Raw genomic sequence first — 22,292 nt, forward strand, 5'->3', positions numbered from 1 at the left:
AATACCACATGGAGTCTAGTCTGGACTATGAGAAAGGGGCTGATTTGTTGAAAAGGGTCAAAAACACTACCAAGCTGGAGTTGCCACGAGTGAAAGGAAAATAAGAAGAAGAACTGCGGAAGGGACATGGAAGAGATTTGATGGCCTTGGATATAAGATCACCAGGTTAATGTGCCAGACTAATGGGACAAAAAGGACTGACAATCCCGGGACCGGGGGGAGGGGACGCTGGAAGAAGATTGGATGGTTTTTATTCTCTTTTTTATCATCATAAATGTTTTATGAATGTTGCAAAAATGTTGAAATGAAATTACTTGGCTCTTGTAAGAATGTTTAAAGAATTAGGTAAAAAGGTAATGGTTATGAGAAGCTGGTAAAAATAAGATTTAAGTTTTAAGGTTTTTTATAAGATAAGATGAAAATAGAGCAAGGTAATGTAATGACAGAATATTATGAATTATGGAAAGGATTTGCTGTGACAATTATTAATTAAGATACAAGAGATGGGAGGAGGAAGAGGTCATGGAAAGAAGGTAATGAAAGTGGAGAATTTGAAAATGATGGTTTTATTTTTTATTTTTTTCTGTTTTTGTCTTTTTTCTCTGTAATTTTGTCTTTTTTTTTCCTTTGTAATTTTAAAAATTCTTTTTTCAATAAATATTATTTTTTAAAAAATGAAAGTCCAGCTGAAGGCCTGTTTTCGTGCCATGCTTGAAGGCACAGAACAGTAGAGACTCGCTGGTGAAGCAAGCCATTTTTCCGGAGCTGGGAGCTGAGAGCTGGGAGCTGGAGAAAACGGCAGCTATGTGAGTAACACAAGCCCCGGGGGGGGGGGGGAATGGCAGAGGTGCAGGAAAATTTTATGGTGGCTTTCCCAAAGCTGACGATGAAGAACTGGGTGGACTGGTCCAAGAAAATGCAGGTTTTGTTAACTGCTAAAGGCCTTTGGACTTGCACGCAGAACCCACCTATGCAGGCCCAGGATAGGGCCGCAGCTGGTGTTGTAGCTGCTGCAGCCAAGGAGCTGAGAAGAGACCAGAGAACCGTTGCTCACTTGGTCATGGCCATAGATGAAGCCCAGATGGTTCACACTGACCACTCCACCTATGCTCACAAGGTCTGGGGTGCCCTGCAACGCGTGCATCAGTGGGACACAGCTGGGGCCCGGATTCACGTCACCAGACAGCTATTTGATTTACATTTGCAACCCAGAGGCTGTGTCAGAGAGCACATTTCACAGATGCTGGCGTTGTTCAACTGTTTGAGGCAACTACATATTCCCTTTACTGAACAGCAAAAAGTCTACATATTGCTGAGTTCTTTAGACTCTAGCTATCAGACTCTTTCTCTAACGTTGGAAGCTATTCCAGCTCAGGAGCTTGACCTGTAATATGTGTCGGGTAGGCTGCAAGATGAGCAGGATAAAAGGCTGAGAGAGAAAGAAGGGGCTACGAAGGGGGGTTGCTTTGTGCCCAGGAATGGGAGTGCAGAAGACGTTGGGAGCTCTGTGCAAGCTTTTGCAGCGAGGAGGTGCTATGTTTGCAACTCAGACCAACATTTGCAGAGAAATTGCCCTAGGGTCATCTCCAATGGCAACCGAGAGATCAAAGGCAGACCACGTCCTGGGAGGAGAGGCCCGGTGAGAGGGGGCAGAGGCGGAGAACCAGCAACACATCAAAAGGCTGCTACGTATGCTTTTGTTGGACAGGCTGCAGCCAACAGCAAACAGCGGTAGATCATTGACAGTGGGGCCAGCAGGCATCTAGCTCCACCTGGTGGCCAGTTGCGAGACTGCAGCCAGATTTCAAATGGGACAACAGTCACATTGGCTGATACAACCAAGAGAGCTATTTCAAAAGCTGGTGTTGTGTTTATGCCTTGTTCGAAAGCTGATATTGATGTGTATTTACTTGATGGTATGAAATGTGGGTTACTTTCTGTTTATGCTCTTGACAATGCTGGTTTTCAGGTGCAGTTTGGGAACCAGGTATGCACCATTTCCAAAGATGGGGAGCAGTTAGTACAGGTACGAGGCCACGATGGGCTGTACATACTAGAAACAGGTGATGATGCTTCTGAGGAAGCACAGGCAAAGTGTGCCAACATCCCCACTCATGACCAGTGTATGCACTTATGGCATAGAAGATTTACGCACGCGAACTGGTGATATGTGCGCAAACAGGTAGAGTGTGCTGATGGCTGTAAAATGAAGGCGTGCTCTAAGTTTCTTGAATGTAGAGCTTGTAAAAAAGCCAAAGTGCACACCACCAATTACCCGAGGTGACCAAGAAAGCCTTTGAGCTCGTGCATGCGGATCTTTGTGGCTAGCTTGTGTAATTCCAGATACATTCTGCGTCTCACCGATGATTTCTTGAGGGTGGGATGGATTATCACACTCCGAGATAAAGGGCAAGCAGCCAAGGAGATCAAAGAGTGGGTGGTGGCAGTAGAACTGGAGTTTGACACCCGTGTCAAAGCGTTTCAGACAGACAGAGGGTTGGAGTTTATAGCCTCTAGTCTGCAAAACTTCTTCCGTGTGAAGGGTATTAAACACAGGAAGACAGCAGCTTATTCCCCGCAAGAAAATGGAGTTGCGGAGGGCAGGAATCGAACCCTGCAAGAGGCCATGGAGGCTCTTCTGTTTGCTTCAGGGCTGCCCAAATGCTATTGGGCCGAGGCTGTGAAGGCAGCGTTGTTCTTTTTGAACAGGACGTATAACTTTGTGGTTGGGAACACGCTCTATTTCATGCTCCGTGGAAGGAAGCCCAAGGTGCAATACTTTCGTACCTTTGGGGTGGAGGCTTGGGTATTGATTCCCAAACAGCAACACAGGAAAGGTGGACCTAGATCATGCAAAATGATTTTCTGTGGATACGAGCCAGGGTCAAAAGCCTGGAGGTTTACATATCCAAGTGGAGATCGCTCACGTGTGGTAATCAGCAGGAACGCTGAATTTTGTGAGCTGGCTGGTTGGGACAGGATTCACGGAAACCCCAAAGTGCTCACAGATTGGTTTAGAGGTCTTGGTCCAGGGGATCAACCAATTGCACCTGCTGGTGGAGCTGCTGGCGATGCACCTGCTGGCGGTCCAAGCAGAGTTGCCATTCACCACCAGGGTGCAGTGCCAGAGGGGGCAATTCCAAAGAGAGAGGTGAAGTCAGAACCCAGGAGTGTACCCTCCTTTCTGCAGGCTTGGCCTAGTTGGCGCAGGCACAGAAGGTCTCCCTTGTGTCCAACAGACAAGCGCAGTCCAGAAGTGCAATGCAGGCGCAACAAGTCGCTTGGTGGTTCACCAGACACCAGGGACTCACAGGAAGAGTCCAGCACGTCTGGGTCAGAGGGGGAGTCCGGCATGGGACAAAGACGGTCCAACTAAACGCATGGAAAAGGCAAAGGTCCGATGTCCAGGACAACGCAACACAAGGCCATGGTCTCACACTACACTACAAAGGTCCAGAAGACGTCTAGAGCTTTCTTCATCGTCGACTCGGGAGCGACCCGGCATGTCTGCAAAGATAAACACCTGTTCGTGTCCTTTACTCCGCAGGAAGGTGCGATTCACCAAGCGGATGACCACACGATCTCCAGTCAAGGCTACGGAACGGTTGTTCTTCACAGCTTGGATGCATCGGTACGCAACATTCTTTTTGTTCCAGATGCTGCACACAACCTATTGAGTGTCTCGCAGCTGACTGAACAGGACATAGACATTTCCTTCAAGAAGGGGAAGTGCACCATCACCAAGAAAGATGACTTTGTATTGCATGCTGATTATGTTGATATTGTGCAGGATGAAACTTGTTGTATTGCAGATACTAACAAGGTTTTGCATGCAGGATGTATTCATGATTATCACAGGAGACTTGGTCATTTAAACTTCGAGACAGTTTCCAATATGCCTGCATTAGTTGAAGTTATGTCTATAAAACCCTGCAGGTACCACATGAAGTGTAAGGCATGCGCAGCAAACAAGGTAAAGACGGCTGCAAAAGGTAAGGTGTCTAGTAGACAAGCTACAGAACCATACCAGGTAGTGCATGCTGATCTCGTTGGTCCCCTAACACGCTCTTTGGGTGGAGCCAGTTACTTCATGGTCCTCTTTGATTCATTTTCCAGGTATATTCATGTGTTGAATCTCAAGCAGAAATCAGAAGCGTTTCCTAGGTTCAAGGAATTCTGTGCTTGGTTGCAAAATGTGCATGATAGACAAGTGAAATGTTTGTTTACAGATCGCGGGGGAGAATTCACTTCTCAGCAGTTTGAAGCTTTTCTGACTGAGAAAGGAATTCAACATGACTTTTCAAGTCCATGGTCTCCTTGGATGAATGGACTTTGTGAAAGGGCAAGCCAAACATTGCTTCAGTTATTGGGCAGAAGCGCTCAGTTGTTTTGTTTACACCTTTAATCGCAGATTGTCATCACCGATTGGTTGTACTCCCTATGAAAAGATGTTTGGCAAGAAACCATACATCAAGCACATGAGAATTTTTGTTTCTGACATGTGAGTTCACACACCACAAAGCTCCAAGTTAGGCAAACGTGGTTTGCATGGTATCTTTCTAGGATATCAGAAAGTTTCTTACAGAGTAATAATGACTGATACTAATACAGTTAGACTCTCTAGAAGTGTTGAGTACAATGCCAAGTGGGGGGAGAATGTGGGGATTTTCCAGTGTTATCCAGATGACAGTGAAGAGTCTGAGGATAAACAGCAGCAAAACCCCACACCCACTAATGAAGGTTCTGATTCTGAATCTGAAACTGAATCAGATAGTTCAGAGGATTTCAAGAGTGCCAAGGCCTCTCTGCGACCCTCTGAAGCCTCTGATCAAGAATTGGAGGAAGCACTGTTCACTATAGGTCACTTTTCTCCTAAGAAAGAAGAGGAGAGCGTTGAAGACTTACGTCCAATTCACAGGTCTGAAAGAGCCACAAAAGGAAGACCTCCAAAGAGATTTGCTGATGAATTTGCTAAAGCAGCTAAAGCTGTAACAGCTGTTAATAGCTCCAAGAAGGTATTTGAACCTTCAAGTTTCGAAGAGATCCAGGCTTTGGACTCGAAGGATGCTGAGCCATGGTTAACTGCCATGAAGGCTGAGCTTGATTCCTTAGAGAGGAACAAAACATGGGAGCTAGTTCCAGTAGTTCCAGGAATGAAACTGCTTGACAGCAAATGGGTCTTCAAAGCAAAGACAGATCAAAATGGCAAGGTAGTCAGACACAAGCCAGATTGGTAGCCAGAGGTTTTTCACAGGTACCAGGAGAGGATTATCACGAGACCTACTCACCTACCGTGAGATATGAGAGCATTAGGCTTATACTCAAACTTTCTGCAGAGGAGATTCTAAAAGTTTCTTATCACGATATGAATACAGCATTATTGTATGGAACCTTAGGCAAATCACTTTATATGCTTCCACCTGATGGCGTACAGGTAAAACAGGGATTTGTTTGTTCTCTGAAGAAGTCCCTATATGGTCTCAAGCAAAGTGCACGATGCTGGCACTCTAAACTCACTGAAGTGTTGTTTTCTCTAGGTTTTCAGCAAGGTAAAGCTGGTCCATGTGTATTTGTCAAAGAGGAAGGGCAAAAGAAGCTGCATTGCTTGTTTTATGTTGATGATGTTCTTTTCTTTTGGAAGGATGTCAAGATGTACAATAGCGCCCTAGCTCAACTGAAAGAGCACTTTGACACGAAAGAACTTGGTGAGGTAACCAACTACCTATCTTCGGAAATAGAGAGATACCAAGATGGTAATATTCTAGTACACCAGTCACAGAAAATTGCTGATGTGTTAAGCAAACTAAACCTGATGGATGCTAACCCTGTAGACACACCGATGACAACAGGTTATTAGGTAGATGGTACTGAAAAGGCATTTTCTGACACTACACTGTACAGAAGTGTGCTAGGCAAACTAAACTTCATTGCCAGATGTTCAAGACCTGACATTGCAGTTAGCACTAATTTGCTAAGCAGACAAGTCAACAATCCTACTGTTAAGGATTGGAAAGCTCTGAAATGCATAGCACGCTATTTGAATGTCACTATGCACTACAGACTGAGATCTAACAATCAGAAGTCTGGTGGTCTTGATATATTTGCAGATGCAAGTTTTGGAAGTGACACTACAGACAGGAAAAGCACATCTGGAGTTTGCTACATGTACAACCAGAGTCTATTTGATTGGTTGTGCAAGAAGCAAACGACAGTAAGCTTGAGTTCTTGTGAAGCTGAACTGAATGCACTGTCTTATTCACTTGTGGATTGTGAATGGTTATTACAATTGTGCAAAGACATGAAAATTCCTGTCAAATGTCCAATCCAGGTTTATCAGGACAACAAAGCATGTTTGGCTTTGCTGAATTCTGAAGGTTGTAAGCAAAGCACAAAGCACTTGCAATTGAAACTGCAACATGCTAGGGAATGTGTTCAGAAAGGACTCGTAACAGTGTCCTATATGCCAGGTAATGAAATTCCTGCTGATTTATTGTCCAAGGTTGTTCGGAAGGATCAACACTGTACCTATGTACAGAAACTAGGTTTTTACTGAGATTGTACTGACACACTGCCCAGTGGTGTTTACAGAAAGGGGAAGGATGTTGGTTTCTGTGTGTGCCACTGTGCAGTGCTTTGGAGTCACAAGACTCTGTTTACATTCCACACATTCCATACTGTTGGAAGTCTCACAGGAGATGGGAGACGGATGTGACATTACTGGTTTCCTGTTCCTTTGTGTTTCAGTTGCTCTCTGCTCTCACAGAGAGAGGATGTCTTTTCTGTCTGTGTAGTAAGAAATAAATCCTAGCCATGTAGCTCATACTATCTCGTCCTTCCCTGCATGCTGCTTTGATTCTCGGCTGAATGGGATGTGCCTGGAGCCTTATCAGAGGCTCAGGTCGTCAATCACATCGAAGGCGATTCCGGAGGACTCGGTTGGAGGAGGATGAGCTTTATCAGCTTGGCCGAGCGCAGGTTCCGACAGTCGCTGGGTCTATAGGTTGAAACCCACTGCAGGTGGAGAGCCACAATATAAAGCCAGATTAGTGGCAAGAGGTTTCAGCCAGCAACAGGGGCTGCACTATTCACAGGTGTATGCGCTCACAGCCAGAAATGAGACCATGCGATTGCTTTTGGCAATAGCAGCGCAAACAGGTTCTGAGGTTGCTCATTTTGACATTGGTGTTGCATATTTAAACTCACCGCTGCAGGAGGAGATCTACATGTTACCTCCACGAGGGTTTGAGGGCTACAAACCAGGTCTGGTATGGAGACTGCACAGTTCCATTTATGGCTTGAGGCAATCAGCCAGAAATTGGAATTTATGTCTCAACGAAGCTCTGGGGAAGCTAGGGTTCCAGAAGAGTCTGGCAGACAGCTGGCTGTACCTGAAGGGGTCGGGCCAGCAGCAGGAACTGTCTCTTATCTTTTTTTGCCGACATTGTATTTCCAGGATAGGGAAACAGGTGCAGGAGTTTGCAAGGAAGCTGAAGCAGCCCTTCAAACTCAAGGAGTTGGGTCCTTTGAGCTTGTACCTTGGTGTGCAGATTCAAAGGGACAAAGATGACAGTTTTTTGCTAAATCAGAGAGCAAAGATAGAGCAATTACTGCAAAAGTTCAAGATGTTAGAATGCAAAGGTGTCAGAACACCAATGGAAACATGTTTTCTGAAAGACAGGCAGTCTGAGGCAAAGCCAGAGTTCAAGAATCAGGAGGTGTTTCAACCTGCTCTGGGGAGTCTGTTATATCTCTCACACAATGGAGCAGACCCGATATAGCCTTTGCTGTAAATCTCCTGAGCAGAGAGGCTGAAAAACCCAGTGTGGTGGCCTGGAATGGGGTAAAATGGGTCCTTAGGTATCTGCAAGAGACCAAGGAGTACAGCCTCACACTGTCAGCTCAGGGAGATGCACAGCTTCAGTGCTGGGCTGACGCAGATTGGGCCAACACTTCAGACAGGAAGTGTATCTCCGGAATGGTCGTAATGTACGGAGATTCTGTAATTGGCTGGAGGTCCAAGAAACAAAGCCTCATTGCTCTGTCATCAACCGAGGCAGAATCCAGTGCTCTTTCAGGAGTATGCAGAAAGCTGGAATTCTACACATGTCTGATCCGAATCTGCATAGATTCCCACAATAATTATTTTCTCCCCTTGAAACACAATTTGTAATATCAACACAAATTTTTAATTCAAAAGGATAGCCATCAGAAAAGAAATAGGGAAAAGAAAAAAGAGGAAATTCTGGCACACCTTATGGAGAACGAAAGACTGTTGACAATAAAAGAAGAAGAAGAAGAAGAAGAGTTTGGATTTGATATCCCGCCTTTCACTCCCCTTCAGGAGTCTCAAAGCGGCTAACATTCTCCTTTCCCTTCCTCCCCCACAACAAACACTCTGTGAGGTGAGTGGGGCTGAGAGACTTCACAGAAGTGTGACTGGCCCAAGGTCACCCAGCAGCTGCATGTGGAGGAGCGGAGACACGAACCCGGTTTCCCAGATTACGTGACTACCGCTCTTAACCACTACACCACACTGGCTCTAACCAAAATATGAGTCAATAAAACAAAATACTAAATTGCTACAGACCCAGTTCTCCATGCTAGTGAGGTAGAATGGAAAATAAAATAATAAAATAAAAATAATGAGACAAAGGAATTTTTAATCTGCCAACAAAATAGGGAAACTTTTGGTATGGCAATTAAAGATAAGACAAAAACAAAACACAATTTGTAAAATAAAAGAGGCAGAAAGAATAATTGAAGACCCCGAAGAAATTAGAAAGACTTTTCAGAAATTTTACAAGAATTTGTATAAAAAAGAGAAAGAGGATGGCAAGAAAATAGAAAGTTACATACAAACTCATCAATTACAGCAGATTACACCAGGAGAGAAGGAACAATTAAATCAGACAATTACAGAAATTGAAAAGGCAATAAAAAGAATGAAGATAGGGAAAGCTCCAGGCCCCAATGGTATTTCAGCAAAATATTATAAGTCTTTATGCAGACAATTATTACCGGCGCTGTGCGAAGTCATGAATAATATTCTGAAGGAAGGGAAAATCCCAAATACCTGGAAAGAGGCATACATTACCTTAATTCCAAAGAAAGATACAGATGGCTTGAACGTTAAAAATTATAGGCCTATTTCTTTACTGAATAATGACTATAAATTATTTGCTGATGTTTTGGCTGATAGACTAAAAAGGCTTTTGAATGTTGTAATTCATAAAGACCAAGGTGGTTTTTTACCAGGAAGACAGATGAAGGATAATGTTAAAAATATTGTGGACATAATTGAGTATTTGGAGACTAGAAATGACAAACAGGCAGCCATGGTATTTATTGTTGCAGAGAAAGCATTTGATAATGTTTCGTGGTGGTTTATGAAAGAAAATTTAAAAACAATGGGAATAGGTAAAAGGTTCTTGAAAGGCATTGAGGCTATATATACAGAGCAAAACGCTAAACTCATAATCTGATACTTCTGAAATTTCTAAGGGCACTAGACAGGGGTATCCCCTGTCACCTTTGCTGTTTATCACAGTTTTGGAAGTGTTAAATAAGAACTTAAGAGAAGCATCAGAAATAAGAGGTATTAAGGTAGGAGTTAAAGAATTTAAAATAAAGGCGTTTGCTGATGATCTAGTTTTAACAGTAGAAGACCCAAAGAACGGTGTACAAGAAGCCTTGGAGAGAATAGAGGAATTTGGAAAAGTTGCAGGATTTAAACTCAACAAAAATAAGACCAAAATACTTGTAAAAAATACGAATAAGGAAGAGACAGAGGAACTGCAACATAGGACAGGAATTAAGGTGGTGAAGAAAGTAAAATATCTTGGAATTTGGCTGACAACGAAAAACATAAATCTGTATAAAGATAATTATGAAACTACATGGAGAGAGATCAAGAAGGATCTAGAAATTTGGAATAGGCTAAAACTCTCTTTTTTAGGAAGAATAGTGGCAATTAAGATGAATATTTTACCCAGAATGCTATTCCTATTCCAAACAATTCCAGTAATTAAGGGGACAGAACAGTGTAAAGAATGGCAAAAAACACTGATGAGATTTGTCTGTCAGGGAAAGAAGCCGAGGATTAAAATGAAAATTTCGATAGATAAAAAAGAAAGAGGTGGATTTGCCCTGCCAGACATGAGTCTTTATTATGAAGCGTCCACAGAGCTTCACATCTTATACAATCTTTTTGGACTTCCATCAGCACTTCTGATGATCCACCATTTCTATCATTTCTTCTGCATTTCTTAAATTCCTATTGCCTTTAATTATCTTAACTCACAATCCACCTCTTTAACCATTTTTGCAATAATTCAAATAATTTACCTCACAAAACTTCTTTCAAACCTACAAACATAATCTGGTCATCACAATTACTTTTCAAATAGTCCGTAAATTTACACCAGTCTTCTGTGAATCTCTGGTCCCGCAGGTTTCGAATTCTTCTGGTTAGTTTATCCAATTCTGCATAGTCCATCAATTTCATCCTCCATTCTTCTTTTGTCGGTAATTCTTCTTGCTTCCAATTTTGTGCCAATAATATCCTTGCTGCCGTCATTGCATATAAAAACAACTTACAATCCTTTCTGTTTATATCATCTCCTACAATGCCAAGTAAAAATGCTTCTGGTTTCTTAATAAATGTATATTTTAACATTTTTTTCATCTCATTATATATCATCTCCCAGAAGTTTTTCACCTTTTTACATTCCCACCACATATGATAAAATGTTCCTTCTTTTTCTTTGCATTTCCAACATTTATTGCTAACTTTATACATTTTAGCTAATTTAACGGGTGTAATATACCATCTATACATCATTTTCATCACATTTTCCTTTAAGGCATTGCATGCAGTAAATTTTAAACCTTCATTCCATAGTTTTTCCCAATCATTCAACTGTATATTATACCCAATATCTTTGGCCCAATGAATCATTACCGACCTTACCTCCTCATCCTTCAAATGACATTCAAGCAGCAATTTATACATTTTGGACAAAATTTTATATTTATTACTTAATATCTCTACTTCAAACTTTGATTTATTATCATCAAATCCCTTTTCTTTAAAATCCTGTTTAAACATTTCATTGACCTGGCGGTAGTGGAGCCAATCATTCACATATTCTTTAACTTCTTCATATGGCTTCATCTTCCACTTACTCCCTTCTTTTTGTATTAATTCCCCATAAGTTATCCAATTCCCACCCATATTGATCCTTTTCACACTCATTGCTTCTAATGGAGATAACCAGTGCGGCATTTTACATTCCAGTAGGTTTTGATACCTATCCCATATTTCTATTAGAGATCTTCGAAATATATGGTTTCCAAATCCTTTATGGACTTGTTTTGTTATACCATAAATATGCGTGCCAACCAAATCTATTATCATAACCTTCCAGATCTAACAATTCTGTATTTTCTAATAACATCCATTCCTTTAACCAACAGAGGCAAGCCGCTTCATAATACAACTTCAAGTCTGGCAGGGCGAAGCCCCCTCTTTCTTTTGCATCTGTTAACAACTTATATTGTATTCTCGGCTTCTTTCCCTGCCAGATATATCTTGAAATTGCTTTTTGCCACTCTTTAAAAATTGTTGCCCCCTTGATTATTGGAATTGACTGAAACAAAAATAACATCTTTGGTAGCACATTCATTTTGATAGCAGAAATCCTTCCCCAAAATATTATTTACAATCAGTTTTGCTCTCTGTTCCGAATATATAGCTTTTAATCCTTTTAAGAAGAATTGTCCAGTGTCCATTAATTCCAAATTTTTTAACATGAACTCCCAAGATATATTATCTATGCCGGCCAAGAGGGCCAAGAGAGTCAAAATGGAGCCTGGCACGCTTCCCTTGCGTAGCTTGCTAACTGTCCGTGCCGATCCAAACGTCCTTCCTCCTCTTTGGCCGGTTAGCAGAGCGATCGCAGCGGCAAGAAGCGATTGCAGTGTGTGGGTAATAATTCAGACTTGACGCAGCCTGCCTTGCTTATCTCCAAGTCTTTATTCGTGCAGTAAAACAGCTCATAAATCTCCTGGTGAGAGAGCACACATCTTGTCTCTCGCCTTGCGTCCGAGCAAACACAGACTGAAACACTCAGAGTAAAACCACTCCCGAATGTGTCTGTAACCACGCCTCAAGAATGTGAGACGTCATTCAGAACGTCACTCAGAACTCTTTAACCCTGCAAGTTCTGAAACCCTTAACATTATCAAAGGCCTTTTCCGCATCCACAAAAATTAACACCGCTTGCTTTTCATTTCTAGCACTCAGATATTCAATTATATTAACTATATTTCTTATGTTGTCTTTCATCTGTCTGCCAGGTAAAAAGCCTTCTTGGTCCGTATGAATTATCTCATTCAATATCTTTTTCAGTCTATTTGCCAGTATGCTTGCAAATAGTTTGTAATCATTATTTAACAGCGAAATCGGCCTATAGTTCTTTACTTGTGTTAAATCCGAATCTTGTTTTGATATTAATGTAATATATGCTTCTTTCCATGTTTCTGGTAATTCTCCTTTTCTTAATATATTGTTCATCACTTATTTCAACGGTACAAGTAGGGCGTATTTCATTTCTTTATAATATTTTGCTGTGAATCCACCCAGTCCCGGTGCCTTTCCACTTTTTAGTTCTTTTATAGCAGCTTTAATTTCTTCTGTTTCAGTTAGGTCATTCAGTCTGTCTTTCTTTTCTGTCGGAATTTTTTGCACCCCCTTCTGTCGCAAGAAATCTTCTATTTTCTTTACGTCATTCTCTCCAGCTCTTTTATATAAATGTCTATAGAAATTTACGAATCTTTTTCTAATTTTTTTTGGGTTATCTACTTCCTTTTCTTCCACTACAATCTTATTAATTGTATTCTGTTTGTCAGGATGATTGGTGGATGCTAGCAGAGATAACAGCCCGGGACTCCAGCCAGCTTTACAAGATTTATTAAGTTCTGAAAACTATGTACAATCCGGAGCTCTTAAAAGCATGTCTTTCTCAGTCAGTGTCAGTTGCTGAAAGTGGCTCCTCCCTCTTGATTTTCCAGCATAGAAACTTCGTGAAGCCCGCCCTTTTCCTTCCCCCCTTACGTAAAGAGCGAAGTGCCGGAAGCTGTTCCTTTCTCCCTGATTCATTGTTTCCAGACAGCCCCTCCTCCTCTTCCCTCTCTGACGAAGTGCAGCTGCTCATTAACGAAGGCTGCTCCCTGTACATTCCAAGCTTCCCCCCCTTCTCAGCCAACAGTTCCCTGACACTGTTCCTTTCTCTTTTTGATCTGCCATGCCAGCCACTTTCCAGATTTGTTAGCGTATTCAAAGTTCTTTTGTCTCATTCTTTTAATATTCCATTCTACTTCTCAGTTTATTATAATTGCAAATTGACTTTGCAAGATTTTAATATTCTGTTTTATTTTCACATTATTTGGGTTTTTAACTAATTTATTCTCATTTTCCATTATTTGTTTTAGTATTTCTTTCTTGCCTTTTTCTCTGAATTTATTTCTAATACTGTTCTGCTGTATAAAGAAGCCTCGCATTACTGCTTTGCTAGCATCCCTTACCACACTCGTTTTTGTTCCTTTATTACTGTTATTCACAAAATAGTCCATCAGAGTCTTCTGCGCTTTCTCGTTTATTTTTTGATCATCCAATAAGTTCTCATTTAGTCTCCATTGAAAAGTTTTTTCCTCCATTTCTTTTATTTCACATTTTATTGCATTATGCTCCGAAAGTATTTTTGGTTGTATTTCTATTTTTGTCACTCTTGGTGTTAACTCGCTGGATATCCAAATATAGTCTGTTCTCGACATTGATTGATTTGGTCCTGAGAAATAAGTAAATTGGTTTTCTAATGGGTGTCTTAATCTCCAAACATCTATCAAATTACAGTTCTCAATCATTGAAAAAAAAGTCTTAGGTAGTTTCTCTTCTTTCGATTTTCCTCTTGATCTCAAGCTATCCATTTCCACCGAAACCACTCCATTCATATCACCCATTATTATGATTTTCTGATCCACAAATTCAAATAATTTTTCTTCTAAATCTTTATAAAATCCAGTTTTACTTCCATTTGGTGCATACACTCCGACTATTATCAATTTTTCACCTTGCCATGTGACTTGTACCGCAATTATCCTACCTTCCATTGTATTTCAGATTTGGGGGAGGTCCATACCAGCAGTATTGCAGTAAAATGCTTGAAAAGGTTTTTAAAGCCCAGGTTATCCATACACACAAGTTTAAGAATTATCCTACGGTACTTCAGTACCCTGCAGTTGTGATGTTAGCCCCAAGAGAGACAGGAGATAAAACCAGAGAAAAATTGTAGGAAACTTGCATACTTCCAACTGAAGGAAGAAAAGCAACAACCATTCTTCTTGTTATGGTGCTGTATTTGTAATTCCAAAGGGCTAGTTCACACATAATGCTCAATGTTATGTGCATTATTGTTATAAAAGTGCCTCTGCTGTTATAATGCACTAGTGTTATATGTGAAATAAGAATCATGGCTTATGGCAAACAATTTGTAGCTATACAAACCAGCTTCATAGCCCATTGTCTGAAGTGAGCTTGCTTGGTAACCACCATTGATTGTTGCAAGCTAGGATTCCTCGTTTGCGCATAGCACAAAGCAGAGATTCTGTACGTCCAATTAAGCCTCATTCAACTAGTTTACATACAACAAGAAATTCATCTGAGTCTGACAAGTATTTTGTCTCCTTCCTTTAACAAGGATAGCAATCCCAAACATATTCAAAGACTTGTCTTTTATCAACTGCAATGCACCTGGTATTTTGTTCATAACTGTCAGTGGATGTTGAACCCTACTCTTGGGCATCTCAGACAAACATATTTCCTAGTTGTATGTCAGGGATCAAATTTGGTAATTCTTACATGCCAAAACAGGCATTCACTGGCCACTTTCCCTCCGTTACCTTAAAACAAAGAGATGATATGGGAAAAAAGCTTCAACAATGGCTGGTAGAGATAAGTCTTCATTTCTGAAAGGAAAGAAACAAAAAAAAGGAACAGAGACTTTGAAGCAGGCCTGTCTGGACCACAAAGCAGGGTAAGATTGGTTAGGCTGCATCACACACCTGAGAAGCTGCTGGGAGAGATACATCTCACCAGCTGCAGGACCTGTGACTGACAGCAGCAGCCATCCCAGAAGCGCAGACTCTTCCATAAGAATTCTTCGCAGGCCAAGAAACCCCTCTGAAAGGCACAACTGACTAAAGTTTCTTGAAAGCCAGCACTTTTCATGCACCCAGCCTGACAGTGCTCTTCCATAGCAGAAAATACTTAAGAAGGCCAAGACAGATAACTTCTAAGAATTCAAGGGATAAGCTAGTGAAGCAGATTAGTTGAGCTGCCATCTTAAAAGTACTTTGCTAGGGATAGCAAAAGTTTCTAAAAATTCAAGTGATCTTCTTTGGCCCAAGAGCCTCTACTGCTCCTCCTAAAAAGCAGATCCCAACTTACTTTTGTTCATGCCACTCTTTTCTGCTTCCCAGTTTGCCTTCTTCAGGAACCCTATTTCTTGACTGCACAGATTTAGGCTGTGTCACTCACCACCTGCCCCTGGATGCCCTCTCTGTTTCCTTCATCATGCAGCTCTTAGGAAAAAAACAAGGAGAGCTGCAATTTGGCCACCACTGTCCTTTGATAAGGAAGCCCACAGATGTGCAATTAATTTGGATAGCAACATGACTTTCAATAGAATAGTTTTTTACTCATGGTTTATTAGGGTTTTCACATTACTACAATAGAACAGTACAGTCCCTTTGTCTCCTCCCACCTCCCAGCTTCTCTCCCTCCTGTGCTTTTTTTAAAAAAGCTACATTATTTTCATTTCTGACATACCATTATTTAACATCCTACTAATAGAATATTGATGTTTTAGTCAAGGCATAGAATGGTGGTGGACAAAAGACAATGTCCAAGGAATGATGGGATGAGAATCACATCTGAACTAACCTGCAAGAAACACTCTGCTTTGAAGACTTCCTCTAAGAAGACCTTGAAGTTCAATTCATCTTCCTGGTTCATCATCTTATACCAAGGGCATCCTGAATCATGAGACAAAGGGGTAAAACATTGCTTATCCTCCAAGTTCTTATTCTCTGACATCCCCAATTTTTCACCTTTGTATATAGTCTGCCACCCATTTTTCCTTGGCACAGTTAAGGTACACTGAGATGGTGACCTGTGTCTCTGCAGTACCAAGTCAGATATTTGGAGGGGGGACGGACTCATAAGATGAAATGCTTCTCTGTACAAGAAAAATGTTCTGCAGATACAAAACAAGCATATTAGGTTAAAACTCAGCTCTCCAAGATCTATAATGCAGCAGAACAATCAATCATGTGAGCTCTCACATCTCAGACACAAGATTATCTCCGAGAGAACCAGGCTGTAGCCTAGATCTAAGGCATCAGTTTCTCCTATGTGGGAATCAAATTAGTCTCCCTACCTTCTTTTAATGTATGATCCATCCAGTAATGCATCCTCCTAAAGACTGATTTATCTTTGAGACTGAAGTAGTGGAGCAACAGAGGATTGCCTATCGCCAAGCCTATTTGAGCTGATGGCTGGAAGAGAAGCCAGAAGAAATTGTTCAGAAGGGAACACAAAAACTCAGACTTCCGGTGCTCCGCCACCATGAAAGCAAATCCCATGTTAGCGGATTCTGTTAACGTAAACCAGGACTAGATAGATAAGATAGATACAGTGGTACCTCGGGTTAAGTACTTAATTTTTTCGGGAGGTCTGTTCTTAACCTGAAACTGTTCTTAACCTGAAGCACCACTTTAGCTAATGGGGCCTCCTGCTGCCGCTGCGCCACAGTGCCACAATTTCTGTTCTCATCCTGAAGCAAAGTTCTTAACCCGAGGTAATATTTCTGGGTTAGAGAAGTCTGTAACCTGAAGCATATGTAACCCGAGGTACCAATGTAATTTATTATGGTCAAAGACCAGCTCACATAACACAATAAAAACAGCATTCATAAAGTTAAAATATACAATTAGAGCAGATTGCAGCAATAGCTCATGAGTTAAAATTGAGATATATACATACACCTGTACAACTGAGATTTGGGCTACCATAAAAAATGACATTGAGGCGCCCCAAAGGGTGACTTCAGCTTTTCCCTAGTAAGCTATTTTATTCTAGAGGATGATCTTTGCCTACAAATCTGGGCACAGAATCTGGCTACCAGTCAGGTCGTCTTGTGATCTTTGCCTAAGAGGAGAGAATTACGTTTAGACTTGTCTGAAAGATCGGCAAGCCTCTTCAGCAAAGGGTCAATGGTGTCTCTACGAATCCCAGCATAAAAAGGACATCTAAAAAATATATGTTCGGGGCTTCCTATTTCCCCTAATGGGCAGTGTCACGGGGCTGCCAGGGAATGCCCCAGAGCTGAGGGAGGGGGAGAAACAGGAGCCCGCAGAAGACACAGGAGAAACAGAGGAGGAAAAGCAAGGGGGGGGGGACTCAAGCGGCGAGAATGTTTCCTGATGCTGGAGAGCAGCAACACCACTCTACCAGTTCAGGCACAGAGGGAGAGGCTGTGCCCATTCTTTCAGCACAGGACAAGAGGGAGTTAAAGTGTAGGGAACAGAGGCGGTGCCTGGGACTTCCCAGGCTCCTCTGCTGGAAGAGGAGCTGAAAGCACCCACTTCCTGGATCTGCTGCCGAGGACTCGGATGCATGAAGCTATGTTCTGTAATCTGTTTATACTATGTAAATAAAGAATGTAAATATATCTCTGAGTGAGCAGAGGTATTTCTTGCGAAAGGCTTCCAGACCCATCACAGGCAGGAGCGAAGTCTCTGTGCTACGGGACTCTTCTATAGGAGCCTTCCAGAACCAGTGAGGGCAAGGCCGAGCTTCTAGCAAGAGTGAAAGCCCTTCTTGCATTTCTGGATGCGAAGAAATAGAGATATGTTGCTGGAGTGGCTATGTATCTCCCGTTTTCTATTATTTTATAATCGGGGACCCTTGTACAGTCCTGTTGTCTCTCTGTGTCCATGACTCTTTGCCTAACCACGGATCTAGCTTGGCCCAGACCCATAGTTATGAGGGTTTGGTGAGCAAGGCCCAGTTTCTGAAGAGTGTTTAAGACTGCTGTCTGCCAGCCAGACTGAAACTGGTTGCTCAGAACCAATGGGGCTATTCCTCAGGGGAGCAGTTTCAGAGTTAGTCACTTATATATTGATGTTAGACTAATATAAGCTTCGACTTTCATCATCCCTGTTTCTAGTCTGACCCATGCATTTGAAACACATCTAGGAACTTGTAGAAGGGCTCCAAGGAGTTTGGATTGCACTCTTTCAAGAGGAATGAACGAGGAGGGAGGCAGGCCCAGAAACGATCTGTAAAGAAGCTGTGGCAGCGTTTTGGCTTTATATAATTTTAGTACTGCAGGGACATAAAAAACCCCTTGAGTTCTAAAAAATTTAAGGATAGCATTTGCAGATATTTCTCCAGCACACCCATTTGAGTTCATATGAATTTTGTTGGATCCTAATGCCTGGACCGCCATTCCTAAATATTTATGGTTCAAGACGTTCTAAATTTTGGCCTTGAAGTTTCCAGTTTCTGAGCTTTGGTTTTTTTCCCAAAAGCAAGAATTTTGGTCTTCTGATAATATATATATATTTTAAATAAATATTTATTAAGTTTTCACAAATTTTTAAAAACACATACAATGCACAGTACAAAAATATACATACAATAACAAACAAACACGTATAATTTCAACTCCTTTTTTCTTAAACTTACGTCAACGACTTCCCCATACCTCCCCTTTCTGCGTTCCAATTCCCAAAATTATTTCAGCAAATCCTTCCCCTTAATTTTATCCAATTTTTCCCTTTTCTTTTCTTTTACTTAATCTTTTATAGCTGTAATCCCTTACTTTATGTAACCACAACATTTTAACATTCATTAATTTTGCAATACTTTTTAAGATAAATTTTAAATTTCTTCCAATCTTCTTCCGCCATTTCTTTCCCCTGGTCTCGGATTCTGTCCGTCATTTCAGCCAGTCCCATGTAGTCAATCACCTTCATCTGCCACTCTTCCAAGGTGGGTAGATCTTGTGTCTTCCAATACTTTGCTATAAGTATTCTTGCTGCCGTTGTAGCATACATAAAGAACGTTCTGTCCCTCTTTGACACCAATTGGCCGACAATGCCCAAGAGAAAGGCCTCTGGTTTCTTAGGAAAAGTACATTTAAGTACCTTTTTCATTTCATTATATATCATTTCCCAGAAGGCCTTAATCTTCGGGCACGTCCACCAAAGGTGAAAGAAAGTACCTTCAGTTTCTTTACATTTCCAACATTTGTTATCGGGCAAATGGTAGATCTTTGCAAGCTTGACTGGGGTCATGCACCACCTGTAAATCATTTTCATAATATTCTCTCTTAAAGCATTACATGCCGTAAATTTTATACCGGTGGTCCACAACTGTTCCCAGTCAGCAAACATAATGTTATGACCAATATCTTGTGCCCACTTAATCATAACTGATTTAACTATTTCATCTTGTGTATTCCATTTCAGCAGCAGATTATACATTCTTGACAAATTCTTAGTATTGGGTTCTAACAGTTCAGTCTCTAATTTTGATTTTTCCACCTGGAAGCCAATTTTCCTGTCTTGTTTGTAAATCTCCATTATTTGATAATAATGGAGCCAATCTCGTACTATGGGTTTCAGTTTCTCATAACTCTGTAATTTCAGTTTATCTCCCTCTTGTTCCAAAATTTCCCAATATTTTGGCCATTTGGCCTCCATATTGAGCTTTTTCACAGCTTTCGCCTCCATCGGCGACAACCACCTTGGGGTTTTATTTTCCAACAAATCTTTATATCTAATCCAGACATTATGTAATGCTTTCCTGACAATATGATTTTTAAAAGCTTTGTGAGCTTTGGCCTTGTCATACCATAAATATGCATGCCATCCAAATACATTGTTAAAACCTTCCAAATCCAAAATGTCTGTGTTCTCAAGGAGCAGCCAATCTTTCATCCAGCAAAAAGCTGCTGATTCATAGTAAAGTTTAAAGTCCGGCAGGGCAAATCCCCCTCTTTCCTTTGCATCCGTTAATATTTTAAATTTTATTCTGGGTTTTTTGCCCTGCCAGACAAATTTCGAAATGTCTTTCTGCCACCTCTTGAAACAATCCATCTTGTCAACAATTTGCAATGCTTGAAATAAAAATAACATTCTAGGCAATACATTCATCTTAATAACAGCAATTCGGCCTAACAAGGAAAGCTTCAAATTCGACCATATTTCTAGATCCTTTTTAACTTCTGTCCAGCATTTCTCATAATTGTCTTTAAATAAATTCACATTCTTGGATGTCATATTAATCCCCAAGTATTTCACCTTCTTAACCACGGTCAACCCTGTTTCATTCTGGAACCTCTCCCTTTCAATAGCTGTTAAGTTTTTCTCCAATAGCTTAGTTTTTTGTTTATTCAACTTGAATCCTGCCACTTGACCAAATTCTTGAATTAGTTCTAAAACCCTTTTCGTACTAGTGTCTGGCTCTTGTAAAGTAAGTACCAAGTCATCTGCGAAGGCCCTTAATTTATACTGTTTGGCTCCGACCTGAACCCCTTTAACCAGCTGGTCCCTTCTAATCATGTTTAGCAAAACCTCCAGGACTGATATAAAGAGTAATGGGGAAATTGGGCACCCCTGTCGTGTCCCTTTTTCTATTTTAAATTCTTCCGTTATCACATTATTTACAATTAGTTTAGCCTTTTGTTCTGAATATATTGCACCCATACCATTCTCAAATCCTTGCCCTACCCCCATCCCATGTAGATTCTTCTTCATAAAACTCCAAGAGATATTGTCAAAGGCTTTCTCTGCGTCCACAGATATCAGTACTGCTTTAGTGTTTATGTTCACCTCTAATAATTCCAGAATGTTTATTATATTCCTCACATTGTCTGACAAGTGTCTTCTTGGGAGAAAGCCTGCTTGGTCCTTATGAATCTCTTCCACCAATACTTTTTTCAATCTTTTTGCCAAAATGTCTGCAAAAATTTTGTAATCCACATTAAGTAATGATATAGGGCGGTAGTTCTTAAGCTGAGTCTTTTCAGTCTCTGTTTTCGGTATGAGTGTAATATAAGCTTCTTTCCACGATTCTGGTGCCTTTTTCCCCTCTAAAATTTCATTACAGACTTCCTTCAAAGGTTGTAACAGCCACTCCTTCAAAGCTTTGTAGTATCTGGAAGTCAACCCATCTGGTCCTGGAGATTTGCCCAGTTGCATATTTTGAATGGCACCTTCTATCTCCTGTTCAGTTATTTTCTGATTCAAATCTATTTTACTTTGATCAGAGATTTTTTGTAATCCATATTTCTTAAGAAACTCATCTATGTCCCTTTCATTCTGCGGCCCTTGTGAATATATTTTTTTGAAATAGCTCTGGAAACAGTTTCTAATCTCATTTGGCTTATAAATGTTCTTTCCTTCAACCTCTAGGTTTGTGACCGTATTTAATTTCTGTCTTTTCTTCAATTGCCAAGCCAGAAGTTTGCCACATTTATCTGCTGATTCAAATGTCCTTTGTCTTAATTGTTTAATCTTCCATTCTATTTCTTGATTCATCAATTCCATGTATTGCGTCTGGTATAACTTAATTTCTCTCAAGATCTCTTGGGACTTTGGTTTAGATCTTAATTTCTTTTCTCCTTCTTTTATCTTTTCCAAGATCTTGTCCTTTTTCTCATTTTGGCTTCTCTTCTTTATTGTATTTTGTTGTATCAAGAATCCTCGCATAACAGCCTTACTTGCGTCCCAGACTACTCTTTTTTCAACATCTGTTTTTAAATTTATTTCAAAATAGTCTCTCAAAGTTTTTTGGGCCTTTTTGTAAACCTCTTCATCTCTGAATAGAGTGTCATTCATCCTCCATCTAAAGGAGCCAGCTGTTGTTAACTTCATCTCCATCTTTACAGCATTGTGGTCGGAGTAGGTTTTTGGGCAGATTTCCACTTTCTTTATCTTTGGAGCCATCCCACTAGTAACCCATATTCGGTCAATTCTAGTCCATGTCATCATAGCTTCAGAAAAGAAAGTTCCCTCTCTCTCAAGGGGGTTCTTTGTTCTCCAGATGTCAATCAAGTCCATGTTTTCGGTCATTTCAAAGAAAGTCTTTGGTAGTCTCCCATCTTTGGAGACTACCTGTCTTTGTGCTTTGTCCATATTTGTAGATACTACTCCATTCATGTCCC

At 40.8% G+C, this 22,292-nt stretch overlaps 1 protein-coding gene across 1 annotated transcript in view; it reads right to left on the reverse strand.

Annotated features, from left to right (window-relative positions):
- Positions 1-14,959: 14,959 nt before the first annotated feature.
- Positions 14,960-22,292, reverse strand: part of LOC309523256 (centromere protein I-like) — a gene marked incomplete at its 3' end in the record, with an annotated part of 77,658 nt that continues 70,325 nt past the window's right edge. Inside the window, exons 4-7 of the mRNA XM_082207042.1 lie at positions 16,497-16,614; positions 16,001-16,092; positions 15,121-15,238; positions 14,960-15,024 (exon numbers count right to left, since the gene is read on the reverse strand). Coding sequence (XP_082063168.1) covers positions 14,960-15,024; positions 15,121-15,238; positions 16,001-16,092; positions 16,497-16,614 — 393 coding nt within the window. The remainder of the gene's footprint in view (positions 15,025-15,120; positions 15,239-16,000; positions 16,093-16,496; positions 16,615-22,292) is intronic.

Source organism: Podarcis vaucheri (genome assembly GCF_965113315.1).
Source record: "Podarcis vaucheri genome assembly, chromosome: W".
NCBI classification, from domain to species: domain Eukaryota; kingdom Metazoa; phylum Chordata; class Lepidosauria; order Squamata; family Lacertidae; genus Podarcis; species Podarcis vaucheri.